Source organism: Macrobrachium nipponense, chromosome 47 (genome assembly GCF_015104395.2).
Source record: "Macrobrachium nipponense isolate FS-2020 chromosome 47, ASM1510439v2, whole genome shotgun sequence".
Taxonomy (NCBI): Eukaryota; Metazoa; Arthropoda; class Malacostraca; order Decapoda; family Palaemonidae; genus Macrobrachium; species Macrobrachium nipponense.
Window position 1 is genome coordinate 29,529,714 of NC_087222.1, and position 27,936 is coordinate 29,557,649.

Below are 27,936 nucleotides of genomic sequence, written 5' to 3' on the forward strand. Positions count from 1 at the left end.
CGCCACCACTGCACTCCAACACTACCCCACCACCACCACCACCACCACACCCGTCACTAAACAACGTAGCTCACCTGATACTGGTTTAATAAAGTTTTATCCTACTTTTCGGTAACATATGCTGTTCATTATCCTTAAATTTGATTGCCATTATTATCCGATGTTATTGCTCTTGAATTTAGTCAAAAGCACATCTAGATCTATACAGCTTCGTATTCATGCAAGCAGATCAAGATAAGTATAGACTGAACTTGTTTCTTTCAAAATTAATGGGAAAATGATGCAATCTTTACAAGAAACTAAGCAAATGCTTAAAAAAGAAAATGAATTTACAATCGCCATACTCTTGCAAATAGAATGTCAAAACATTTTAGAACTTTTAACTAGTTAAATAACCATAATTAATTGAAAAACAAATGATGAAATAACCATAACTAACTGAAAAATGATGCAATTGTTTAAAGAAACTGAATTGAAATGCACAAAAAACGCCCATCAATACAACCTCTGTTTTCTTGCAAGCATTCTAAAACCTGACTTTCACTTGCTCTAATGAAGCTTCAATGTATTACTTGAAAATAAAGCAATTTTGGAAATGAACAATGCAAATCCACAAAGTCAATAATATTTTGCAAAGACTAAACACATGAATAAACATATGAAAAGCTGAATAAGCTTAGCTTAAGTACCTTTGGAGCCCAGAAACTTCAAAACAAAGATGACTTTGTACTGATTACACAGGTAAAATTGAAATACTACATAAATGTTACTCTTCGATCAATCAAAGTCCTAAAAAAAACTTTGAAAATAAGTTAACATCAAAGCGTGCAACATAATTACAAAAATATATATAAACTTAAGTAACAGAAAAATTAAACTAAACATTTCAAGGCTTAAAAAGAATATAAACAATGACATTACAGAAACAGTAATCCTTAAAATGCCAAAGAAATATTCAAGTACAATAAAGTTTAATTGTAATTTTACAATACACAACCTGTGTAAGTATGCCCTTAACCTTCAAACCAGCAGAGAAGCAAGCCAATCCATTTCACAGTAAGTGCCAAGGGCACCACAAGACAGTGTTTTAAGTGACATACACTCCAAGACAACTGGAGTGGTAAGTGTTAAGTGCCATAATCTCCAGAACTTGAGTGGTAAGTATTAAATGCCATAATCTCTTTAGAGAAACAGAGCGCAGAGAAGTTTCCAAAGCATTTCAATTGCAACTGATTCCCAAACATTTATCAAATCAGCTAGAAACCAAATTAAAACTTTCAGTTAATAGGCAATAATTCAAGAGGATAAGAAACCCTAAATTATTCAAATATTAGTTCAACCAAACTCGAAAATTTTTAAAACTGCTGTACGTAATCCTAGGTGTTAACTGGCATAAATACAAACCAGATTATCTTATAATGAAAGCACAAGACGGAAGCATGGAGGAGAATGACCCTACCACAATTGAGGTAGCTATTCTCTAGCAACAAGGAAAGCAGTTAAGTATACCAGAACACTTCTTCCCAGAGATGGGACAACATAATCAAGAACAACTCTGAAAGAAAACCCCGAAGTCAGGTGGCACCACAGTTGTTAGCATCTACACACTCCTGTTTCTTCCCAATGTATTATCATCAGCCTATGTATAAATTAGTAAATATGGAAGATATAACAAACGTTGCTAAGCAAGAATACAGGCAGTCCCCGGGTTACGACGGGTTCGGCTTACGACGTTCCGAGGTTAAGGCGCTTCACAATTTTATTCATCAGACATTATTTCCAGGGTTACGACGCCTACAACACTGATATGACATGAAATATGATGCCAAAAATGCAAAATAATCAATAAGAATGCAGTTTACATAGTTTTCAATGAACCCAAAGCATTAAAAGTAAGGTTTTCTTGGGATTTTTCACAATGTTCAGGCTTACAACGATTTTCGGGTTACATGTCTCAAGAACGGAACCCCCGTCGTAATCCGGGGACTGCTTGTAATGTAATGGCCAATTTTAATGCAGTTGACAATCAAATCCACAAGAGTATAAAGTAATATCCACAAAGAGTAAAATAAAAATGGCACTAGAAATGATCCAATCTGCAAAATATATATCTACCAAAATACAAGAGAACTGTACCCCTGAAGTCTTACAAATCTATCTCTAGACCTGAAAAACCACGGATAAGAAGCCTGTTTAATGGATGAACCTCAATTTTCGATCAAGTACGCGAAAAAATTTATTTTAAGCCCAAAATAGTTTATGGGAAAACTCTGGAAATCTTAAATGTCTTTTTATAATATATAAAAAGACATTTAAGATGTCAGAACTACTGGAAAATATTATAAAAAGACATTTAAGATGTCAAAACTACTGGGAAATATTATAAAAAGACATTTAAGATGTCAAAACTACTGGAAAATATAAAAAGACATTTAAGATGTCAAAACTACTGGAAAATATTATAACAAGACATTTAAGATGTCAAAACTGTCATAAAACATGTGGATCTACACTTGGGATCATGTTTTAAGTTGAGGCCTATACGAGCACTCGCCTTCTAAAACCAACAGTAATAAGTGGTGGGTCATATGATCCTGCAAATACACACAAGACAGAAACAACGTGGGAACAGTTGATAGTGAACTGACACAGCATTTCAAAGCTGTTCTTGGAAACTCTCTAGACCAGTCTAAACAGGCAAAGAACCTGCAATTCCAAAACAGCATAAAATCCACAGCATTGAAAGTCCGCTCAGATAACGTACTTCCAGAACAAGAGTTGCGCTGCCACCTGAATCCGTCCACTTACTGGAAGACTAAAACACTTCAAAGATGGAAGATTATGTGCGTATACAAGTGCTTTACAACTTAACGTTTGTTGCACCAACATTTTCTGTTCAAATAACAGTGCCATCCAAAGCACAACTGAAAAAAGGACGAACTGCTAATTAATCTGAGATTTCCTCATGAAATATTAGTTTCTATATAATGCATACATAAATCATCAGTCAGTCTGAAACCAAGCATCGAGGCATAAGACCGAAATGAAGACGAAAGACTAGACTGGCCAATCCCCAGGAAAGAGAGGACAAAGCTCTCAACAACAGAACACCCTACACAACCTTTCCTTGGAAAATTACATTTGTCACACAACATCAAATTATATGTAAATATTTATTATGTAATAATACTGCAAAACTTTTTATACAGGGTCCAGAAGGAATCCCTCATGGTAATGCCAGCTGCGTTCCATTGAAAGGCGGGATCATGAAGTGCCGGCTTCTGTTGCTCAAGAATAAGATTTCTTTGCCGTTCATGCTGAACCTGCCGAAATAAATTAATTAATCAGTACAAGAATATAGGGCTAATCATTACAAGCAGTCAAAATATATGCCACTTCCTAATTTCGATCAAGTACATAAGAAACAGAAAAAAACTTAAAACACTACGTTCAAACACCAAAGACGAGGCAGTTTTTTCAGTTTATCGTGAAGTATCTTCCTATCTCAAATATTGTCAAAAAGATAAAAAAACACTAAATTCTCCAACCAAGCTGAGGCCATTCTTTCTGTTTATGATGACAACTCTTCCAAAATCAAATATTTTGAAGAGGAAAAAACCTTGATGGAAATTAGTCTACAAAAACTGATAATTCTTTAACCCCCTATGGTTCAAAGGTGAACGACAAATGCTCCGAAGTGACGTGAAAATACCAATCGTTCGTACCATACAACCTACTGGCTCACATCCCCTCCAACACTTCAGTTCAAAATGCAGATAAACTTTTTTATCTAAAACAATTGATGTAGTAATACTAACCATCTTCTGGAATTAGGGAGGTCTAGAGGAAAGAACAATTCCAAAAGAAAACAAATTAGAAAAAGAAATAGTAAGTTAGATATCACTTTCTAATGATCTTCCATAAAGCACTTTTTACCAGCTTCGTTTTCAGCATACACTACGTTCCTAAAATACATGACTGAAGACTTGCATGGTTAAGACGACTGTTGCACAGATGAACATTACAAAGTAATCTGGCCTAACCACAGAGGTTTAGACACTCACAGCATTATCACTAAAGACTCGAGATTACCTACAAGACAAAGCCTGAAGCAGATGACAGCGTAACAGATGAAAATTAATTGACAGGAAACATCACAGACTGGAGTCAAAGTTCACAGTAATTTAGCAAGATCAACAAATATCTTTTCTACTGACTTGTAGAATTTATAAGTTGGTACTGATGAAGCAGGCCTTAAGCCAACAAAGGTTTATGGTCAAAGACAGCCTGTAAATGCAGTAAGACAATACATACATAAATAGATTCTGAGGCATGACATGGATGTCTAGTCTATCCCAGCCAACCAAAACAACTCACGTACGACTTCCCAAAAGATCTGCTCTTCAACGCAAGATAGAAAAAAGTTCAAAGGAGTTACACAGCTTATAGGTAGGAAAAAAGTCAAAGGACATTCTACAGTGACCCAAACAAAGCAAGCATAAGCTGTACTTGTTTGGCTTATCAAAAACAATAAAGTTAACATACTCATGTACACAGCTCCTCAAATACAACACTCCATCTCAAAAGTTCCTCAAGAACCTCTACAAAACTACAATTTGAAAAGGTCCCCCCAGGAAACAAATTCTAAAAATAAGTTAAATGAAATGCTGATGGCTATTTCAGTAAGGTATGTCCCTAGAAAGGTCACTCAGTTCATGACAGATGACCAGCCATGGTTTAATGATATATATAGATCTTATAATGACAAAACATTTTTTTTTCTCTTTTAGTAAGTGAGGGCTCTTCTATCTGTATTTCCCTTTACCTCTCTTACTTCTTCTAACGAACATCATAATATTCTTTGGAAGCTTGAATTTCAAGTCAATGGCCCCTTCGGTGGCTTGTTTCATATGAATAGGGTTCTTCATCTTCTGAATAATAATACAGTGTTTGTACTCACTCAACTAAACAATATATCCTTTCAGTATCCCACGGGGGCTACATACCTCAAAATTCCACGGTGAACTCCCCTAGGTGACGATTGCTCTTCATAGAAAAGACCGAAGCACTTGCAAAGGAGTTTCATTCCCCCGAACCCTGAGATGTCTAGCTCCTTATAAGCCACGACAAATACTGAAACCCTGTAAAGTAAGCAAAGCATTAAAATGACAGATGTGGCAGGAAAGGTTTGACGAATTGAGAAGGTTCCAGAAAACATGGAAAAAGGAGATGGATGAAGACCTAGACTACACTGGCATTCAGTCAGTATAAATAAGAAATCTCTCATTTTGGGCTCAAATCAAGGAAAAGTACAAAGGAAGACCTAGGCTACACTGGAAATCAGGCAGTGTCTCTCAGTCTCTCTTATCTCATGCTGAAATCTGGGAAGTACAAAGGCAGACCTACAAGAATTGGAATTCAGGTAATGCGTCTCCAAGACAGACAGGAGTGGGGAGAACTTTCATGAAAATCCAACATAATGATATAAATATAAGAAATCTCTCTCATTTTATGCTTTTAATTTCCTAGGCTCTAGGTACAGCAACTCAGAAATTTAAATGACTTTCTACTTGCATAATTTACACGTTAGGTTCAATACACCCTATGCGCACAATGTACAGAACTTTATGTTTTTTTATCCAAAAAATATTTCTAAGCACAAACCACTAACATATTTTACATTATAAAAAAAAGGGTCCACAAAAAACCATTTCAGAATCTTAGCTTTCAATAAAATGAATCGGTGATTATTCTTTAATCTATTAATGTTTTTCATAAATTCAAACTCAAACTGCACTATAATTTTGATTCCATGCAATACTATAACTAATCTGTATATTATCTAAATTTTTACTTTCCTGTCAAGATTTTCCCTCTATAGTTAAGTAGTCGAATAAGTTCTTTCCATCAGCTTCTATTTTGTGTGCTGTACCTTATCTGATTTCCTATCTGATCTAAGGCTTTGTTTACACCAAAAGACCACAGTCTTTCAATTTCAAATTCTCAAAAAACTAGCCTGAGTGGTTTCTACTCAAAATCAAAATTCAGAATGTTTAATACACTAAAATTCATTGAAATTACATCAGGTTAAATTTCGAATGTTGGAAGGTTCTGACAAAGCTACTTTCAGGAACTCCTTCAGTTACATTATGTCAGGATGGATTCAAGTTCTGACAGAACTTCCAAGATCACTTTCTTCAAAATCTAACAAACATTACATACTTTCCAAGATCTGACATTCATGCCTGATAGGAATTTGGACAACCTCATAAAACTGGTTAAACTATGTGTTTACCTGCGTTATTTGTATAAAAAAAACATGGCCTGGGTCATGTAAATCATTCATCAAATATCCCTAGTTTCTTTAAATACAAGTGGAAAAACACTGCAAATAAACAGACCACTACATACTTTCTCAAGTGGTTCTCAACTACTCAGTAATTTCCGGGGGATGTGCGAGCCCTAGGAAAAAATTTAAAAGTCTCCTCATTATATTCAGAAGTTTATGAAAATAAAAAAATGGAAGAGTATCGTCTTATAAAGTTAAGTTTCCTATGGTCTACTACTCTGGTTAGACTCATTGTGCTTAGCATATTTGGTAATTATTTGTCTCCCTCCCTATCCCTCAAAAGGACCACCTCTTATTAGAGGGGGCACGGTAATAAAAAGGCTGAGACCCTCTACTTTAACTGATTGCTCTTACAATATCACACTTACAGTATAAACCGAGCACTATTTACTTACTCATCTTCAAATGGAATCTGTAAGATAGAATTCACATCGGCCTCCACGCACTTGAGTACCGATTCCTTCGACACTTTCAGCATGCGAGCCCGACTCGAGTTCAGGAGGTTGAAGAGGTAATTCTCATATCTCTCGGCTGTTAGGGTGTCAGCATTCTTTACGTTGGCTGTCAGATCTCTGTAATGAATGAAAGTTTCCAAGTTATCCTTTCTACAAACAGGGGATTTGACTCTCCTATGTGCCACTTCGAGTTTTACAATTACGGCAAGTGGATTGTACCTGTGTACCAGGACATACCCATTCTAGCACAAACTTGACCCTCTCCATATAACTTTGAATAGCAATGCAAACACCCAGTACAAATATCATGCTGAACCGTTTACAAGTTGGTTACTGTACTCTTCGTGCCTATGTCAATTCAGTATATAGTATAATTCCACTCTCACAGAAACTCACAAGTTCGTGGCCCTTAGCCGATGGAACAGAGCGTGGATCAGCGGAGTGACCGGCTCCAAATCCTGTCCCACTGGACGGCGGAGTGCACGAGACATGTCTGGGACGACCAGTTCTCTCTCCCATCGTCCAAGTTCCAGCCATCCTTCCCAGCCACTGCAAATATTCATAGACATTTATTGAGCTGAACCAGACCACTCAACATCATATTTCTAGACTCATAGGAACAAGGAGGATTTGAAAAGACACAGCTGTTTGCACTGTCCCTCGTCCTAGATGGCATTGCTCAGTAAGAGGATAATTATTAAGCACAAGAAAACTTGATAGTCCTGTAGTACTGAAAACCATCTTGCATCTCTATAGTTTCATCTTCGCTCTAAATGTTACTGAATTACTGCATCTACTTACGTGTTTAGAAAGAAATTTATACTACAGTAATTGATTTTTTTTTAATACAAACCTGCCCGTCATTCACAACCCAAAGAAAAATGTTTAGTGCCTGCAATTTACTGGTCACAACACAGAGAACAGATGATGGTAAAAGACAGAATGCAGCACACCTGGGGTTTTACAGAGACATCACAAAGAACCTTCAGTTTAAGATGCACTGTACGCAATACACTGTACCCTCTTCTATGGGTTAAATATGACAATTTGTCGAAAAATTGCATTTTTCCTAACTATACAAACCTGAGGTCCTTTAACAATAGGAAGTAGCTAGCGGCAGCTGGAACGGTCGTAAGCTTCGAACAAGGGGAGAACGGTAGTTAACTGCTTGTCCGACAGTCGCGCGCCACGCGACTGGGAGGTAAACAAATCACTTTTGCTTTTGGCTCATGCAAAATACGCAGAGTGAGGGGTGGCATGAGGTGGGGCTATATGTAAAGGACCTCAGGTTTGTACAGTTAGGAAAAATGCAATTTTCGACAAATTGTCATTTGTTCCGATAACGTAATACAAACCATCGGTCCTTTAACAATAGGAAGACTCACTTCTTGGTGGGAGGAATCTGAGTCTTTTGATGAACAGACTGGTGTTCGTCCATCCCTGAATGCCTCCCTGGTCGTAAGAGCGAGGGAGGATCCAAGCCTCTGTCCGATTGATCGGGGTGTGCACCGCAGGATCAATGGTCAGACCTCTGGGCCGAGTACTAAGAGAGAGGCAGTGATCTCTTCGTACCAGCAAGCAAGAACTTGTTCCTGTTTGCAAGAGGCAACATAAAGTATGGGTTTGTCTCAAGCTGGCATCCACTTCCTCCCCCTTGTTGGAGGAAGTGGTGGATATACGCTCCTATCCCTAGTGAAAGGGATAGGATGGGGCTCTGTTTGAGTAGCTCACCTGCATCTCGTCCTTCTCCATCAGCCCGGGTGACGACCGTGTCCTCTACCCACAGGTAGAGGGAAAGAAAAAGATGGGAAGAGGAGCCAGTCACACTCTCATTCACTCATCCATTCTTACGGTCACACAAGGACTCGATGCTATTCAGCATGTAAACTGTGTAAGGTGTGGTATAGCATAGTTAATCCACAAAACCTAATCAGAAAATGTGCTGCATGCAACATTCCGACCCATCCACAGTGTGCTGAGGTAATGCAAGATATGAGAAAAGACACAAGAATTTTTTGCTCAACATGTCTACCATGGATAGACAATGTTATTAAATCAAGATTGAATGTACAAATAGTTGAGGATGAAGAAGAAGAAGAAGAGGAAGAGGAAGAAGAGAAAGAAGAAGAGGAAAACGGTAAGAGAAGTAAACAAAACTGAAATGACAGAAAAAGATAAGGAAAAACAAAGAACAAGATAAAAGTATGGATGCAGAGATACTCATTGATACTACATATGAGGCTATAAAGCAGCATACCTACGAAGAAATAAATTACGATATGACAACACAAAAGAAAATCCCGAAGAGGCTCTACCCAGATCTACACAATGACGGGAAAGAGGAAAAAATATACAAAAAAGACAAAGTCAGCAACCTTTTGAAAAGAGGGAATTGCAGATTTGGAGAAAAATGTTACTACAAACATCCTAAGGTATGTCACAACTATGAAATATATGGTAAATGTGCATACCTAGATGGCTATGAGGATGATTGCAGAGATCTACATCCAAAAATATGCAAAAACCTACAAGAAGGAAAAGGATGTAAGTTAGACAAAAAATGTAAAATATATGCACCCTGTTAGCCATGAAAACTAATCAAATAAATAACCAATCAAGTAATAAAATCCAAAAATAAGAAAGAAAACAAAACATAAAGAGAGGAATGAAGAATATCTTAGGGTAAAACGAAAAAGCAAGCCATCAACGAGAATATTTTTTACAAAAGAGGTGTCAGCAAAAAAAAAAATTTCAAAGCATCAGCTCCAAGATTCTACTCAAGAGATAATAACTGTTTTTATTATGCAAGAAGATATTGCAGATATGGAGAAAATTGCAGATTCAGACACAAAATGAATAATTATGATGAAGGAAGAACAAATATTATGGGAAAAGTTGGATTTTTTTAATGTCAGAATTTCTGGAAATGAAAAAAAGAACAACATACCAGAACAGGAAAGAGACATGGGAAAATCCTTATTATTACCAATATTAAATGAAGGAGAAAACACGCAAACCATCATAGTGATGAATGCGCAGGGGTTGGGGAGTTACGAGTAACTCAAAAAGAAAAATAGAGTACTTAGAAGAACTAACCCAAATTGAAAGGAAAATAGATATAATGAATATAAGTGAAACCTGGTATTCCCAGAGACTGGGAATGATGATCAAATAAAAGGGTTCCAAACTTATAGATCAGATAGAAAAAACAGGACTCAAGGGGGGACTGCAATATATGGGAAAGACAAAAAACAAGGAAAAATATATGAGAAATATAGTAACTCAGAATGTGAACTAAAAGCGGTAGAATTTGAATCTGAAAAATTAATGAACATAGTAATATATAGACCTCCTAATACTAAAGAGTTTGACTTAATAATAGAAAAAATTGGATGATATATGTAGAAATCACAAGGACTGGACTATTCTCCTATCTGGAGACTTCAACTTTCCTTTCGTAGACTGGAAAAGAACGAATAGGAGATTGTGGATGTACTTATACATATAAAAAAGAGAGTAATAGTAGTGCAGAAAGATAAGAGGCAATTCGAAAAGCTATTAGATATGCTACTAGAATACAACATTCAACAAATAAATCACCTGCCAACAAGAAGGAAATACTTAAGACCTAGTATTTGTGAACGAGATGAATTATGTTAAAGAAATAATAGTTTATAATGCGAGTATTTCAGACATAATGTCATAGAATTAAAGTAACAGTCCATTCCAAAGCAAGTGAAAACAGAGATAAGCAAGAAATGAAAAAGTGGAGAGGATATGGAAAAAAATACAACTTCTAACAGTAAAAATATAAAATGGTCAGAAATAAATGAAGAATTAAACAAAGATTGGGATAACATTTTCGTAAGTGATGACATAAGATAAATACGGAGATATTATATTAGAGAAAATAGTGGATAATTATATACCGAAGAAGAAAAGTAAACCTCAGTCATGCATACCAAGAGACAGAAAGATCTTGTTCCAGAAATCAGAAAGTGGAAAAAAGGTCTTGCAAAAGAAAAAAAAAAAAAAATGCATGGAAAGTTATAGAACTAAAAAAGTAAGATAGAAAATGCAGAACAAAAGATTATACAATCAAAAGAAAATGAAAAACGGGACTTGGAAGAAAAAACCCTATTAAATATCAAGCAAAACCCCAAACTATTATACTCATATGCGAAGATGAATAAAAGAAGAATAGAAATAATAGGCCTCTAAGAATTGAAGGGAGAGTTAACGAAGAAAAAGAAAAAAAGGAAATTTGCAACATATTGGCAGAACGATAGAAGAGAGAATTCACCCCTAGAATAGATAATGAAGATAATGATATAGAAGTAAGTGATGAAAATAGTGAAATATTTAGTGACATAGATATTAATGAAGCTGATATTGTGCAGGCTATTAATGAAATTAAAAATGGAGGGCCTGATGGAGTCCCTGCTATTTTGTTAAAGAAAGTAGTTCATTCTATCGCAAAGCCACTTGCAATATATTAAGACAAAGTGTAGATACAGGCAAGATTATGATTAGCACAAATTAGCAATATTATTACCCCTACCTTCAAAAGTGGATCAAGACTAGAGGCAAGTAATTGTATCGGCCCTGTGAGTATCTAACCATCACATATTATGAAAGTGTATGAAAGGGTAATGAAGAAAAATATTATGAAACATTTAATAAAAAATAATTTGTTTAATAAAGGACAACATGGTTTTCGTACCCGGAAAAAGTACACAAACCCAACTGTTAGTCCACCGTGAGAACATATTCAAAAATATGAAAAGAAACGGAAATGAAACAGATGTGGTTTATCTAGACTTTGCAAAAGCTTTTGACAAAGTAGACCATAATATATTAGCGAAGAAAATTAGAAAACACAATATCGTGGATAAAGTAAGATGGTTAAAAGAATTTTTACACAACAAAAAGAAAACATATAGTTATTGCAAACGACGAGAAATTGGATGAAGCCAAGGGTATATCCGGTGTGCCACAAGGTACGGTGTTAGCTGCAATACTGTTTGTTATTATGATTGAAGACATAGACAGTAATGTTAAGGATTCGGTAGTGAGTAGTTTCGCAGATGACACAAGAATAAGTAGAGAAATTACTTGTGATGAAGATAGGAACGCTCTACAAAGAGACCTTAACAAAGTATATGATTGGGCAGAGGTAAATAGGATGGTATTAACTCTGATAAATTTGAATCAATAAATTATGGAGAGACAGAGAAAGAAAGCTATATGCATATAGGGGACCTAATAATGAGACAATCACAAATAAGGAAGCAGTTAAAGACCTTGGTGTGATGATGAATAGGAACATGTTATGCAATGATCAAATAGCAAATTCTGTTGGCAAAAATGTAAAGCAAAAAATGGGAATGTTGTTACGGGCACTTCAAAACTTCAAACAAGAAAAAGCTGAACACATTGATTATGCTTTATAAAACATATGTTTCGGTAGTCCAACTTGCAAATATTGCAAATATGATATGGTACCCACACTATCAAAAGGATATTGCACAATAGAGAGTGTACAAAAGTCTTTACAGCTAGAATAGAAGTTAAAGACCTTGATACTGGGAAAGACTACAATCCTTAAAATTATATAGTCTAGAAGGAGAAGAGAACGCTACATGATAATTCAGGCATGGAAACAGATAGAAGGAATAGCAGAAAATATCATGGAACTAAAAATATCAGAAAGAGCCAAGCAGAGGTAGATTAATAGTGCCCAAAACTATACCAGGAAAAATAAGGAAGCACCAGGACATTAATCCACTACGCACCCAGCATCGATAATGCAACGTCTATTCAATGCGTTGCCAGCTCATCTGAGGAATGTATCAGGAGTGAGCGTAGATGTGTTTAAGAATAAGCTCGACAAATATCTAAACTGCATCCCAGACCATCCAAGATTGGAAGATGCAAAATATACCGGAAGATGTAATAGCAACTCTCTGGTAGACATTAGAGGTGCCTCACACTGAGGGACCGGTGGGGCAACCCGAAAGAAAGAACGTGTAAGGTCTGTAAGGTCTGTAAGTAAGCCTGCGAGGGTCTGGGTTCGCTACACAACGTGTTGAGCAGCCACCACGGGTCCAAGGAAAAAGATCCAAGGACCTGTGGGCAATTATCCCGAAGGTTAGAGGAGGTGCATGTGGTCTGGTTGGACCAGACCCCTGCCTTCAGTACCTGCGCCACGGAGAAGTTCTTGCGGACAAAGCAGCATCTCCTTCGCAGTCGAAGGCGGTGAAGCCATTAGGGAGGGGATTGTGAACGACTCGAACCGATCGTCAGGGACCGAACGGGTTTCTTGCGTCTTCGCTACGAAGTTCGGTACGAAATCGAGCGTCACGGATCCCCATCCCCTCCCCTGGATGCTTGACTTCGCAGGAAAAGTCAATGGCAGTTTCCCATGCAGAAGGAAATGAAGGGAATAGTCGCATGACCTATCCTCTACTCGACTTCGGTGATGTCCAGTACCCATACTGGTCTGTCCGTTTGCCACGAAGTCTCTCGCATCCTCCTATCCCCATGCGCGAAGTTCTCGGTAGTGGATATGGAACACTGAACACTCCATGGGGGTGGGTGTCCGATGGTATGGGTACTGGTGACACAAGCTATTAAGACGAAGTAATGATTGCTCTGTAACAACCGAACCAAGTCCACAGCGTAGTTCGTAACTGACTCGGGCGCTCTGACAGCTGCCGACTGACTTTTTGGTTCTGGTATTGGAAGTGTGGCAAGTTTGTTGCCAAGCATCCGAGTAAGTCACGTGACCTTCGCCTTTAAAGGGTTATGCCGAGAGACCAAACAAATAATGTATTTGTTTGTCACCAATGCCGGACAGCGAGGTGATGATTCTCTTAAGGCATGTGCCCAACAGGCGAAAGTCAATTGCCTTCTAGAGACCGAGGTCCCTGAAGGCGAAACATCTCATAGTTGTTGAATGAATCTTCAGCTAAAGGAGAAAACAACACTATGTGCCGTTGAAGACGAAGGTAGATATTGAATGCAACCTATGTCTTCACAGACGAATCGAGAGAAAAATTCTCAAGATTCAGAACCTGTGCTTACAAATGACTGAAAACGCTAACCGCTATTTTCATTTCTTGCTGTCCGGTGAGAAGTCGTAGTTGCAATGAAAGCAGGGGCGTTCCTTCAGTAATGAAACACAGGGGAGAGCCGCCTGAAGAACTGCTTCTCATGGGCTGAACGTTTGGAAGTAGAGCTGGCAGGTGTGGGAGTAGGCAATGTCTTTCAATATCTCTGCTAATCCGTGAACAATGAATAATTGCACACCTACGAATACGAGATATTTTGAGGACAAACTCAGATTCGGCAAAAATCATTCGCATTATCAGCAGTTGCGATGCAGCAAGGAGACCTATTACAGAATTCTGTTACCGTGCGGTAAACAGAAAGATGAAAGTCGAAGAGATATCTCTGTTGTAAATTCTCGCAATACTGAAGGCGATGAATTCGAGCGTCACAGCAGTAGATGGTCATTCATGTATGCGAGAATCCCCGTTAATCAGAGACTTAAGTCCGTGATTGTTGGGCAGAGATACGGTTGGTATTCAATCAAAGCAGGGGAGAAAGACATAACCAACCGCGCATCTCGAGGCGGCAGCTGGTACTGAAATGCCTCGGGCAGTCGGGCAATTCAATACGCAGTAGCTGTCGCTGACTCGTCATCCTGAGTTGCCAAGTAATCCTTTCCACGAAGGAATGCGTTCGGCTAGAACCACCGAGCAATAAAAGATATGCTCGAGCAACTATATTTAGGCGAAACGAATTTCGGTAAATAGAAAAGCTGAAATGGTGTTGTCGTGACAAAACCATAAGTATATAAAATTGAAACTGGAAACTTCTGGGAGGTTGCAGGCAACCCGAGTTGCAGTTCAATTAGAATGCTCCTCGTTTAAGTCGCAATCCGTAGAGTAACTAGGATATGCGCTAACCCCCACCCCTCGGACAATTCAACTGCTTAGCAGAATCATGTCGCGAGGTTAATATACGTAGTATATTTGTAGGATTCTGAACAACGATCTCCATCCTAAATTCTTTCCTTTCTAGAAAACAAAATAAGGATTGGAGATCAACCACCTTCTATCTCTATCAAAGAGAGTGAAGGAGAAGTCTTCCTCGAAGGAAAGCTTCAATGGTGAACAGAATAACTAAGACGATAGTTCAAGCCAAACTGGATGTTCCCGTCCGTTCTTCTCTATTCCAGGTTGGTCGCCTACTGTGAGATAGTTTTCTTTCAGCAGCAGTCTTCTTCCCAATGCTAGAAATTCCAGGAATTCGAGCATAGGCGAGGTTCTCCCGATTATATGTAACTATTTATCGGGGATTCTCGTCTCGCTCACTTTGGACCGTGGTCTCGCCTAAGTGTTTGGAGATCGTAAAAACTCGAAACACTGAATGCGCTAGAAATTCTGTAGAATTCTAAGCACTCTGCGAAACCCCCACCGAATTCGTCAAACGATATCGGCTGGTGGTCCTCTCGATTCCCGTAGAAATCGAGAATGGGGCAGGATCCCTCCTCAACGACCGGGGCTTATGTCAGGTAGGACCCGAAGGTCCCCCCGGTAGCGCAGTCCCCAACGTGGGATCCTACAGAGAAATCTCTGTAGGATCCCTCCCCTTTCCCTCGTAGCCGTAAGGAGAGAATAGGGAGTAGAATTGGATTGGATACTCGCTCGCCTTCCCAGTGGAACTAGCAGTTGAAGAAGAGTAGGAGTGATGGCTCATCAGAGTCTGGGAAAAAAAAAAAAAACGTATCGTCAGGAGAAAACGTTTTCCCAAGGAGGGTTACGAACTCGCCCTGTAGGTAAGGGTCTGCCGCCACTGTGAACGTCGTCTGGGTGGGGCTGATCGACACCTGACAGGAGAGAGCCGATACCGTCCTCCGACTCATTCCAGTCCTCATCGAGGTCGAAACCTCTCAGGAGGACCGAGGGGTATCTAAATACGGTGTCTGAAGACACGTAGAACACGCCGCTGTCGCAGTAGAGGAGGTGGAAGTAGCTTGTTCGACCACGGCCAGATCTGAGAGAGCCTTCTTATCCGGAGACGAAGAGACTCTGGTTCAAGACAGTATTGGGCAAGCTCTGATCGCGGCAGGCCCACCGTCAGTTTGGGTTCCCTCTCGGCTCCAAAACGACTCGAGCAGAGACGTGGGCTCTGCTGGTGGGAGCGGCGATCCTTCCCCAAGGTCGTTGCGCTGACGAATCAGCGCCATAACCTCGACAAAATTCCTCTGGATCTCGGAAGTCATAGCATCTTGCAGAGTAGGACCGTCAAGCCCCTCGAACAAGAGCATTCCGAGAACCTCCCCCTTAAAGAGGAGGAACTGCGATAGATACCTCTCGGATTCCTCCTGCCACTTGCGCGTACGTCCTGGTCGGTCCGAAGATCGTACCTGGTACTTACGGGACGGGATCGTGCGGGGCATGCCCCTCACGATCACCCCGCTGTGCCTCGCTCTTCCTGGTGCAAACCGAGGAAGTTGCAGGCACGAGAGAGGAAGACATGACGCTCCTCTTTCGCTCGTCCGGCTGGCAGAACCAGCGGGCTTGGAGGGCTGCAGGCGATCGCCAACTTGCAGGCCTAGTCGAGCCGTTTCCCAGGGAAACTGCTGGACCGAGAACAGCGGCCCCGATCTCGCGTGCAGAGGAGTGCTGCTGGTCCCCCTATCCGCCCGGGGTCCCCCTGTGGGAGCGGCGGTCAGGAGACCTGCAGAGACCACTGTTGCGGTGAGACGGGGTGGTGCGTGTCCTCTTCGCGGCGCGTCATACCGCTGGTACCAGCCGAGGCTGGCACCAACGATCAGAGAGGGGGAAAACTCTTCCCCAGCCTCAGGCCCGTGGCTGGTCAGAGACAGCCACGTCTACCAGGGTTACAGCTGGTCGCTGGCGAGAGCGGCCGCTGGCCTGGCGCGAGTCACCTGAGCGGCTTCTCACCATCTTTCTGCTCCGTTGCCCCACGGTCCTGGCCGCCGGAGCAAACTCTGGCGCCAAAATTTGGCTATACGCTCTCCTGCAGGAGATCGTATACTCGGAACTTCTCGCGAACGAGAGACCGAGCCGGAACCTGGCGTAGCGGCAGCGCCGCAAACACCAGGCGAGGAAATACCGGTGGTAGTCGGTAGGCCTCTGGTCCCCGTCTTCTTCTTCCTTGCGGAAGGGGAGACGGGCCCTGTTCCCAAAAGAGCAGGAGGACCAGCAGAAGAACCCCCCCGTCCCACGGGAGTGGAACGAGCCCTTAGAAGTTCCTGAAGGAGCCTTCTTAGGGGGGAAACCCGGGTTACCAGATGGTCGCTGTGAGAGCGGCCGCTGGTCCAGCGAGAGTCACCTGAGCGGCTCTCACCAGCCTTCTGCTCCGTGCCGCGGTCTTGGCGCCGAGCGAACTCTGGCGCCGAAACTTTGGCTGCACGGTCTCCGAGGGAGAGCGTACACTCGGGATCTCTCGCGAACGAAAAAAAAACCGAGCCAGGAACCTGGCGTAGCGGCATCGCCGCTAGCACCAGGCGAGGAAGTACCAGCGCTAACTGGTACTCCTCTGGTTCCTGTCTATCTCTTCCTTACGGAAGGGGAGACGGGCCCCGCTCCCGAAGGAGCAGGAGGACCAGCAGAAGGACCCCCCGTCCCACCGGGGTGGGACGGGCCCTTAGAAGTTCCCGAAGGAGACTTCTTAGGGGGGAAAGGCAGCCTTCTTCTTCTTCGGCTTATGGGCCTTAGAAGTCGAAGGGGAAGAGGCAGCAGCAGACGATGAAGACGAAGATGACACCTTCCTCTTCTTCTTCCTCTTCCTCGTCAGCTCACGCAGGACAGTCGTCAGGTCCTCCATCCAGGCCGGAGCCGGGGCTTTGCCGAAGCAACACGGCCCGACTGACCTGTCCGGAAGGACCTGGGACTGGGAAGATACACCGTGGGCAGGACCAGCATGGACAGGCTCAGGAACGAGGAGCGACAGGTACAGCAACCAGCTTCAGGAGCGCAGGAACAGCGGCAGCGGTAGAACCAGAAGGGACAGCCAAGCCAGCAGCGGGAACCACATCAGCGGCAGGTACACCGGCAGGCCCAGCCATCGCCTCGTAAAATCATCGGCAGCCAGCAGGAACCTGGGTACTGGCGGCCGGTCCAGGGGCGAGCTGCTGGAACAGCGGAAGTCTGGGCAGGCAACACGAAGAACACAGGCGGCGGCGGCATACCCCCCTCGGTACGGTGGCGACCGGCCCTAGTAGCGGCAGACGGCGTCACCGACACAGCATGGGGAGTGTAGACCAGGCGGGGGGGGAGCAGCATAAGCGGCCGTGGAGGTAGTAGTGGAGACCGCCCCAGACCTCGCTAGACGCTGCAGCAGCCCGTGGATGCTAGGCACGCCCTGCTGCCGCGGTGGTCCATACCTGTCCAAGGTCGTCTCCCACGGATGTAGCACCTGCGGTAGCACAGATAGATTAGTAAGAGGGGTTCCCTCACGCACGGGGGGAGACATGCCCACCCCGAAACGCAAGGAAGACCCCAAATACAAAATACACGAGGAAGCTGAGCGGGGGGCAAGAAAGAAGAAGAAGAATCGGATACCAAGGGAGTCGCGGGAGAGCTTTCCGACGACTTCCTGGCAGACCTTCGCTTCCCCTACCCCCGCACAGCAGTGAAAAGTAATATGAAAATGAAACAGAATACTGCACTTGCGATTCACTTCATAGAACTTAAAGGGGAAAACAAAAGATCAATTCCCGGGTAAGAGCGGAAACTTGATCCATAATAATATGATGCTATCATAAAATATATATTGAAAATGAAACAGAATACTGCACTTCCTTGCGATTTCACTTTCACAGAAAATAATCGTAAGGATCAATTCCCGGGTAAGAGCGAAAATTGATCCAAATTAAAATTGATGCAAATAAATAAATGAAAATGAAAAGAATACTGCAATTGCGAATCCACTTTCATTGCATTCTATCATACAAAATAAGAGGAAATCGGCGCATCTACGGCGATAGCTCCATGTTGGTTCATAATTAAGTAATGAAAATGAAAACAGTGTACTTACAGTTTCATTTTCAAGTCAAACAAACCATTAGTAGAAAACACAATATAAACAAAGCATACGACGATGAAGCGGGTAGAGAGCGATGACGAACACGTCCTTCACACCCGCGGGCCGAAAGCAAAAGTGATTTGTTTACCTCCCAGTCGTGCAGCGCGCGACTGTCGGACAAGCAGTTAACTACCGTTCTCCCCTTGTTCGAAGCTTACGACCGTTCCAGCTGCCGCTAGCTACTTCCTATTGTTAAAGGACCGATGGTTTGTATTACGTATCGGAACAAAAGAGAGACTGGGAACTCAGCATCACATGTCCCACCTTCACCAAGATCAAACAATTTTACAACACCATTTTTCTTCATGGGGTTATAGAAGTGGAACACATTATCTCACTATCTTTCCTATGCTTTTTTTTTATTCAACATCCATCAGGTCTGACTCCTTTCTCAAGGACTTTCCTGGGACTACCTTCTTTTTATCAATAAGAACAAAAGGATGAGCAGCCAAAATGGCCTTGCTTAGCAGAGGGTCATAGACAACAAGAAAAACCTAATTTGGAAGAGATATACTTGACAGCCAAGGAAATGGTAAGCCTGCCTATTATCGATCAGATGTCCAAACCCTGGAAAACACAGAAGCATGAAAATATTCCAGAGTTCAACAGCGGAGGAAAATAGACAAGACCAAATGACTCAAATACCGTTGCTTAGTCAGGCGTATTAGACAAGAAAACCCCAATTCTGAGGAGTGCAGATAGGTATTAACCCTGGGAAAACAGAAGCAAAAAAGATTTCCAGGTTGGCAACAAGACCCAATGAACTTGCAATCTGAATTATCAATTTATGCAAAATGAATGTTGGAAAAAGGTGGCCCTTACTAAATCATACATAAACAAAAACACATAAAAATGCAGAAATCGTAAACAAATATCTCTTTAATCCCCTTCAAGGGGAACTGAAAATCTTACCGCTTATTACAACACTGCTTCATGTTGGGTTTCAATTCTTTCAAGTAAGTCGACACCCGAATGGTGAATCCCTGACCTGGGAAATCTTCTACTCGGTAGACAAGGTCAGGACGGGAAGAAACATTCACATAGCCTGAAATGTACAGAAAATCATTTAATATTTCTCTTCATCTTCACATTATGTAGGTCCTTCACAGCAACTTATGAGCAGCTTTTGATAAATAATCATTCATTATTTTACTGCTCCTTCGTATTCTACCCAGCAAAACAACTCCAGCATTTCTGGTCTTAGAATAAATTCAAGAGCCTCTATTTATACGAAAACACTATCCACAGTTTTATTTCATAAGCAGATACTTACACAAAGCAGTCTTGTTAAACTAATTTACATTAATAATCATATTAATTTTTCTGTTGAATGTCCCAAAAGAAAGACACAAAGTATTTCTTTCAAAACTTAAAAGAGTCCTTAGTGCATTAATGACTATGAGAGACACACTTTCTATACTATATTTTGATGACAAAGATAAAACTCATAAATGGTCACCTGTGTATGGCACAATCTGGAAATAAATTAGAATCAAATCTCTTCACTGGAGATACATTTTTTCATTCTTGATTTGCAATACTTCATACAATACTTCAAACAAGTTAGCCAACAAACATTTTTCTTTTTCTATTTATCAGCAGAGCATTTAACCAGAGCACTATATTAGTACTAATAGGAATGGGAGGTGTAGGAATCTGCAGGTCTAACTGAGAACACAAGGAACCAAATGAATATGATGTTCTGCTAAAGAACCACTAAGTCGACATATTGCAGGCTACCCTAGGCACAGTGGATATGACATTTTGATAGAATACTAATAAGAACTATGACGTTCACCTCTGTAGGCCACTCTGGGCCCCCTACAGGCAACATCCCACGATGTAGACCTTTTCCCCCATTCCCAAAAGACACCTAAACCACCACCCACCGTTCGCATTCCAGGCCGATATCCCGAGAACGGTGGGATCGTGCAAGACTGGGAGGACAGATGCGATGTATGTGAAGAAATCCGGAGCCAGAAGCAACCCCTCTTCTATCACAGTGATGTAGGAAGATCCAGGGTACAACGCGATGGCAGTTTCAAAAAGGATTTCCATCAGTCCTGGGGAAGATGTCAAAGAAAATTAAATATCAAACCCACACCATAATTACTTCTTAAATAGCTAACAACCTTCACTAAGTCTACAGACTCTCCTCTACTTAAGAACTTTCAGGTTACAAATTTTCAGAGATACGAACAACCAAAATCATAAATTAGAATTTGTTCAAAGGTAAAAAAGCTGTATGTACTCACTGTATTACCATCATAATTTGCCTAATGTAATTAGGTTTTATATATCATTTGTATTAATAAAATACTCTATAATATACAGTATACAGTAATTGTGTTGTGTTTTAGATTGAAAAAACAGTATAGGCAGTCCCCGGGTTACGATGGGGGTTCCGTTCTTGAGACGTGTCACAAGCTGAAAATCGTCGCAAGCCAGAACATCGTAAAAAATCCTAGGAAAACCTTACTTTTAATGCTTTGGGTGCATTGAAAACTTGGTAAACTGCATTCTTATTGCATTTTTCATCAAAAAAACCTTCAAATATTGATTATTTTGCATTTTTGGTATCATATTTCTTCTGCCAGGTGAGCGTTGTAGGCGTCGTAACCCTGGAAATAATGTCTGATGAATATAATTGAGAAGCGCCCTAACCTCGGAACGTCGTAAGCTGAACCCGTCGTAACCCGGGGACTGCCTGTATCGGCTCCATAAACACTGAAAATTGCTGATTTTCAATTATCGCTGATTTTCACTTATCATCAAGCCGTCGGAACGGAACCCCCGCCGATGACCAGGGAATGCTTATAGTCTAAAAACAAATTAAGAGGCATGTCTACACTCTTTCAAGGTGAGACAACAAACACTTACTAAGTCTAGGGTACACTGAAGTACTAAGAAACATATCCTGTTGGCTTTAAGAAAAAATTAGATTACGTATATTACACCATTCTTAAATATCTCAAAGAAAAAAAGTCCTCTCACACTTACTGTAATATTCCTTGGCTCCGGTGGCCTTCGAGTTAAAACCAAACAGCTTGCAAAGTTCCGGGACATCCTTTATGTGCTCCGGGTTGTGTACGACCACCACATACTGGGGGAGAATGCCCGGCTGACCCATGATGGTCTCGAGAGTGAGCGTCAGCGACGACAGTGATCGGCCGGCCATTACCATGATTGGCGTCGTGAAGATTTCACTCCCAACCAGCTGACGGTTGGTTAATATCGCCGGTTTCAGGGGGATGTTTTGTTGGCTGACTGGAATGATCATGTGGAATTAGAAACACAGGACTGCACTGTTTTACTAAACATTGTTCACAGAAGTATCAGCTGGTTTTAAGAACACAGGACATTATGTAGGATTCGATTCAATTTCACAGAACATTATTCCCTTTATCTAGCTTTTAAAGCACTTTAATAATCATAATTGACAGACAGTCTAGGATTGAAATGGCATCTAAAAAACTCTCCAATATTTTATATTCATGAGCCCGGGCCACATGACTTAATTTATAATCAAAACGCTTTTAACAATGATAAATTTATCAGAATCCTCAATATCTTTGACTTTGAAACTATTGCAAAATACTGTTTATACGCAAAATATTGTCTATAAGTAAAACATAAAAAAAACTGAAAGTACACAAGAATGCTGTGATTATAATGATGTATTATCATTTCATTAGATGAAACCTATTCACATGGAGCAAACACACACGGACCATTAACTTGAAATTCAAGCTTCCAAGAATGTTTGTTGCAACCTCCCACTACAGACCCCACACTGCATCAATAACTGATCGTAATACAGAGCCAGTGATTTCTCATTGCCTTTGGGGATGCGCAAACTCTCGACATCTGAGCAGCGTGCCATAATGCTAGCAACCATAACAGCTGGTTAACATTCATGCTACGGTAATCATTCAAGTGTCATTTTAAAGCAAAGTAACTTTACGTTTTGTTGAATGTTCATAAAAAAAAAAAAAAAACCATTGGGCAACGGTCCAAGTCATACCGCTGTTATGAACTGAAAATCACTGTGATGCTTCCACCATGTCACAACTACCTCCATGGTCAGGGCTTGATGATGCATAAACACTGAACCCAGGGATTAACATGCCATCAACCAATATCAAAATGTTTGGATATTGAAATATGTACCCTTCGACGTACTGCATTTCCCGACAGTACATTAAACAATAAGAAAACACAAGGATCCTGAAACACTTATTCAACTCAAGTAACATTAAACCAAGGCTATCAGATTTAAGGAAAAATTAATGCATGGATACTGAGGCACAGTATCTATATTAAGGTAAAAGGTCATTCTCATAATAAACATTTTATCAGGAAGAACTCAGGTACCTAATAGCTAATATTAAACGGCCAAAAAATTCAAGAAAACAGTACTACTTCATACAATCCGAATTACTGAACTTGCTAAAAGACTCCATAGACCACGCCCCTAAGATTTGATCTTAGAATGGGTGAAACTGGATCATGATGTAGTTCAAAAGTTAATAAGGGACAGACAGTGGAAGGAAGAGAGCAATGCACCATAGATTCTTAAGCTGCTATATAAAGCCTTCCATACCGTCTACAAACTTCAAGAATTTGCCGAACCAGTCATTGCATTAATAAGAGATTCCGACTTGTAGTCTATACAAGCCTACCTACTAAGAATCATTCAAGAATTGACAATTATAGCTTTAGTACTGCCGACAGTGTTATCGAGCAGGACCCACCACGAGGAGATTTTAAGACTGAAAAGTTGTAGAATGATGGAGAAGGGAGGAAAAGGAAAGAACACAAGCCCTACATGAGAAGAGTCCTATTTGAACTCTGACCTCTAAATAATTGGCCAGACTTCGTTCTGCACATTAACTTCAATATAAAGTTATTTCACTTAGCTAGGCAGTTATGGCCAAAGTACAAAAACTTTGGCCTTAGGGGATGAACCATAGATAAGTGTTCTAAAAAGTACCAACAGATTAAGAGGAACACTTAAATACCTACATATGCACTGAACTCACCAGTTCAAAGACAATTCTTTGAAATACACTACCACAAGGTATAGTCTCACCTGAGCAGAAATCGGATATGTACGAATGACGTTCACAGAACTTCACGCGGGCGCTATTCTGCATGACCTCGGGATCTGGCATGATGGTCTGTCCTTTCACTGAAATCAAAATTAAAATGTTAGGGCTTATAAGCGTAAATTTACAAGTGCAGAAGTGAGGAACTAATCACATTTATTTCCTGACTAACATTAAAACCTCAACAACTAATGATGCTACTGCAACTCTTGTCAAAACTGCAACAATATTCTACATTAGGAAAAAGACAGAATCTTAATGAAGTCCAACAATGTCAATGCAAAATTTACTCCAAAATATTCCAAACCACTGAATAAAAACTGCCACAAATCACAAATTCAACTCACAGCTACAAGGAACACAAAAACGTTCATCTATAGGTGACCAGAGCCCACCCTTGGATGCTTTCAGCAATTCGTACGGTGAAAAGCCTTCCATTCCTTTTTGTGAGATCATGTACCACTGGCCTCGAAATTGAAGGTTCTGAATCTGGCTGCTACCTGCAGATGAAAATCAATCAATTATATACCAAATTCACTTGAATAAAACATCTAGGACTTACAGTTTACTCGTATCAGAAGTACAAGATGGAAAACTATCTTTAAATCAATGGTCTAGTTACTCTTTTGGAACAATTGCAACTATTTACAACTTGTAATTTTGACTTTTGATTTTTTGTTTGTTCCTTTTTATATCAGACTTCCAGAATTAAAAGTACATATTCTGCTTTAAAAAGGCAGCTGAAAGAGTATTATAGCATAAACTGTAACTTCACTGACAGCAAATGCAGCAAAATCACTCATCCCATCTCTGGCTCTGAGACAGAAAGAAATCATCAAGACAAACATCTTTTAAAAAAATAAAAAAAGGGGTACACCATTACCTAAATCAGCCAACAGACCCTTCGCCATGTTTCCCAGATTACGGGAGGCCTCGTCGAACGTCATGGCTATGAGTATGTCCCCGTTGCGGACTTCCCGGAGAAGGAACAACTCCATCTCGCTCGAATCCATGGCGTAGGTGTCAAAGCGACGGGCATGGACTGCCTTCATCTGGTGAGAGTCAACAATAACCAAGTTCATGCCGCGACCTCCGTTGTTTATATCTTTTTGGATGATGCTGAAATGGACAACGTATATCAGTGAGACAGGCAGGAAATGTCTGTGAATGTTGGAGCAAATATACTACAAAAATGCCAAGTGACATAACAGGTTCTGGCTTTTCAAAGTCTGTTCACAACACAGATTTTAAATTTGATGGCACTGAAACGCAAGTTTTATTTTCAGGTAACAAGTTTGCAATTTAAAATCAGCTATGTTACTATCATCTAACAAACATTTTCTAAAAATAAACCTTCTCACAATAATATTCATCTAAAATATCATCAACACATACGTCACATGTTCTTCCCTGGACACTTACTATTTACCAGAGACGCAGATCTTTGGCATATCGTTGTTACTCTTCCCGCTGAATACGTGGACAGGAAAATGATTGTGCGGGCAGACATACTGAAGGCCGCAATTCGGCAATATCTCACCCACTTCCATGTACTGAGTCACTATCCGTTCTCCATGAACTGAAAGGAAAATGCTGGTCAATTTTTGAAAATGAATCCAGGGCTACAGGAACAGAGCACAGATGAAAACTGATTAAATCACGTTGCAATCATATAGTATTTACGTACAACAAATCTAGGAACAACAAACTGTAGGTGAGGTTACCAAAAGTTTTCCTAGTAAGATCTCTTAGAGAGATAGAATTCAGTGGTTCAAACCATGCACTTGATAACCATTTTAAAACTATATCAATAGATTCCAAGGTAACTATGCCACTTCCTTCTGTCTTGTAGTATTGAAGAATTTAATTAAATCCGACTGATCCTGATTGGAGGATAAATCTATTCCCCTGTGGCAGAAGACTGAACTTAACATGGCTCTACAGCCCTTGATGTTGGACATGGCCAAACCTTTAACAGTCTTCAAAAATAGCAGAAAGCCAGCTCCCTCAGCTACAGATGTTTGGAGAGACAATACTCTGTTCTCTTTCACACCTTGATTTAGAAAGGCCCACTTTGCTTGGTATACTTTGTCAGAGGAGCTTCATCTGCATTTGGCAATAGCTTGTGCAGCCGTTTTGAAAAGCCATTCTCGCACAGGAGTTTCCTGACAACAATTGATGGTATTCTCAATGGAGTAACGGGAGAAAAGAATCCGGGAAAAGTCAAAAGAAGGTACTTCAGCAAACATGAATGGGCTGAAGAACAAGCATCTTGAAGCGCCTTGTCACCCTCTTCCTCCAAGGCTGATACTGGCAGTTGAGGAGCTGAGGGAGTCTTCTTCAGCAAGCTTAAAATACTGTCCAAGTTGCTCTGGATAGGATCCACCGAAGGAGGCGCCCGTTTACTTACAGGAGGCACTGTCTGAAGAGAGGACAAGTGACGAACAGCAGATGAAGTCGGGTGACGAACTGAAAGAGCTTCCACTGCATAAGAAATATCAGAATTGCATTAGTCCAAATAAAAAGCACTGTTTGTTCATGAAAAGGAATTTCAGAACAAGGAAAATGAGACAGAATAAAGAATTTCTTAAAGAGGTTGAGAAAACTTCTAAAACTAGATTGGCCGGAAGGGGGAAAGAGAAAAGTAGTACTACATGTTACCTTCGCATGCTCCTTTACGTCAACCATTTAGTACTTTTTTTAAGGGTAATGTACTGTATTAAAATAATTTTTAATGAAATTACAGTAACTTTAATTTCACTTAAAAGTCAGCATGATTAGGGTCATATTTAGTGTTCAAAACCTTAGAGCTAAGCATATGTCAGCATTTCTTGAGACCATGCCAAACTTACGCAAAAATTCTCTACTAGGTATACGTGAGGGTATCTGGAATCTAACTTCACATAAGTTCAGGGTATTATTGCACAATTCCAGAATACTTCACCAAACACAATGAAATGTCAAACATAAAGTATACAAATAACAAAAAGCTGGAGCTAACAGCTGTTGTACAGCTGTCAGCTGGCAATAAACAAATTGAGGCCATGTTTGCTAGCTGTTCCTCTCTTGCCCCAAAAGAGCAACCAGCAAGTTTTCAAAAATCTACATAGCTGCCGATTTGTAGAAACTTGTAGCCATGTAAGTACTTGGTAAGGTGTGTACAGTATATAAAACTCGTTAACACTACCAAGGGTTACTTCTATAAGCTAAAGGTTTAGGTATAAAACAAGTCACATTCTAAACTACCAATGTCATTGCACTTACTCGGATATGGAAACTGCATGGTGGTATTTTCCTTGTGATAGTCGACTCTTCGTAAGAAGGTTTCGGCGAGATATTCATATACGCCATAGAACCCAACAGCGATGAAGACGGCCACTCCGAGAGATGCAACATGACGAAGTAGGGACACTGAAGAGAAAGTAAGTGTTATCTTCTTTTTTGTCTTGAGTTTTGTTAATTATCTGAATATAATGCATCGTACATTTAGCCGAGCACTCCTTGCATATAGTATGGCTCCAAATTCTGTATAATACGGAAGAAAATTAGCTTATGAAGACAAAAAATTGACATAGATTCTAACATATACTTCACATGCAGAAATATGAAATTTACGTCAAAGCTTTTTGCAAACAACTTAATATATATTCTGTATTCAGCTAAAAATTACTCTGTATTTAGCAAAAAATTATAAACAGATCTTGTTTATTACTCTGCAAATGTAGCATATCCTTATTCACCTAAGACATTATGACCTTAGAACAAGTACATTGTAAAAGTCTCTCTTACCTAGAGATATTCTCTTCATCATTGTGAAAGCTAGTGAAATGAGAGGGAGAAAATTATTTCAAGAACTACACTATAAAACCATCTTATACACTAATGAGAACTACAAGTATAC

The 27,936-nt window shown here is 40.5% G+C and overlaps 1 protein-coding gene across 1 annotated transcript; it reads right to left on the reverse strand.

Annotated features, from left to right (window-relative positions):
- Nucleotides 1-1,836: 1,836 nt before the first annotated feature.
- LOC135204824 (protein O-linked-mannose beta-1,2-N-acetylglucosaminyltransferase 1-like) lies at nt 1,837-27,936 on the reverse strand. The gene is made up of 13 exons (XM_064235017.1): nt 27,825-27,936; nt 27,300-27,446; nt 25,458-25,614; nt 24,919-25,154; nt 24,383-24,535; nt 24,020-24,118; nt 21,928-22,194; nt 20,817-20,990; nt 19,840-19,972; nt 7,201-7,353; nt 6,745-6,921; nt 5,007-5,141; nt 1,837-3,323 (listed from the first exon to the last, which is right to left on the reverse strand). Exons 1-13 carry the CDS (start codon nt 27,844-27,846, stop codon nt 3,227-3,229), a joined length of 1,950 nt encoding a protein of 649 aa, XP_064091087.1. The 5' UTR covers nt 27,847-27,936; the 3' UTR covers nt 1,837-3,226.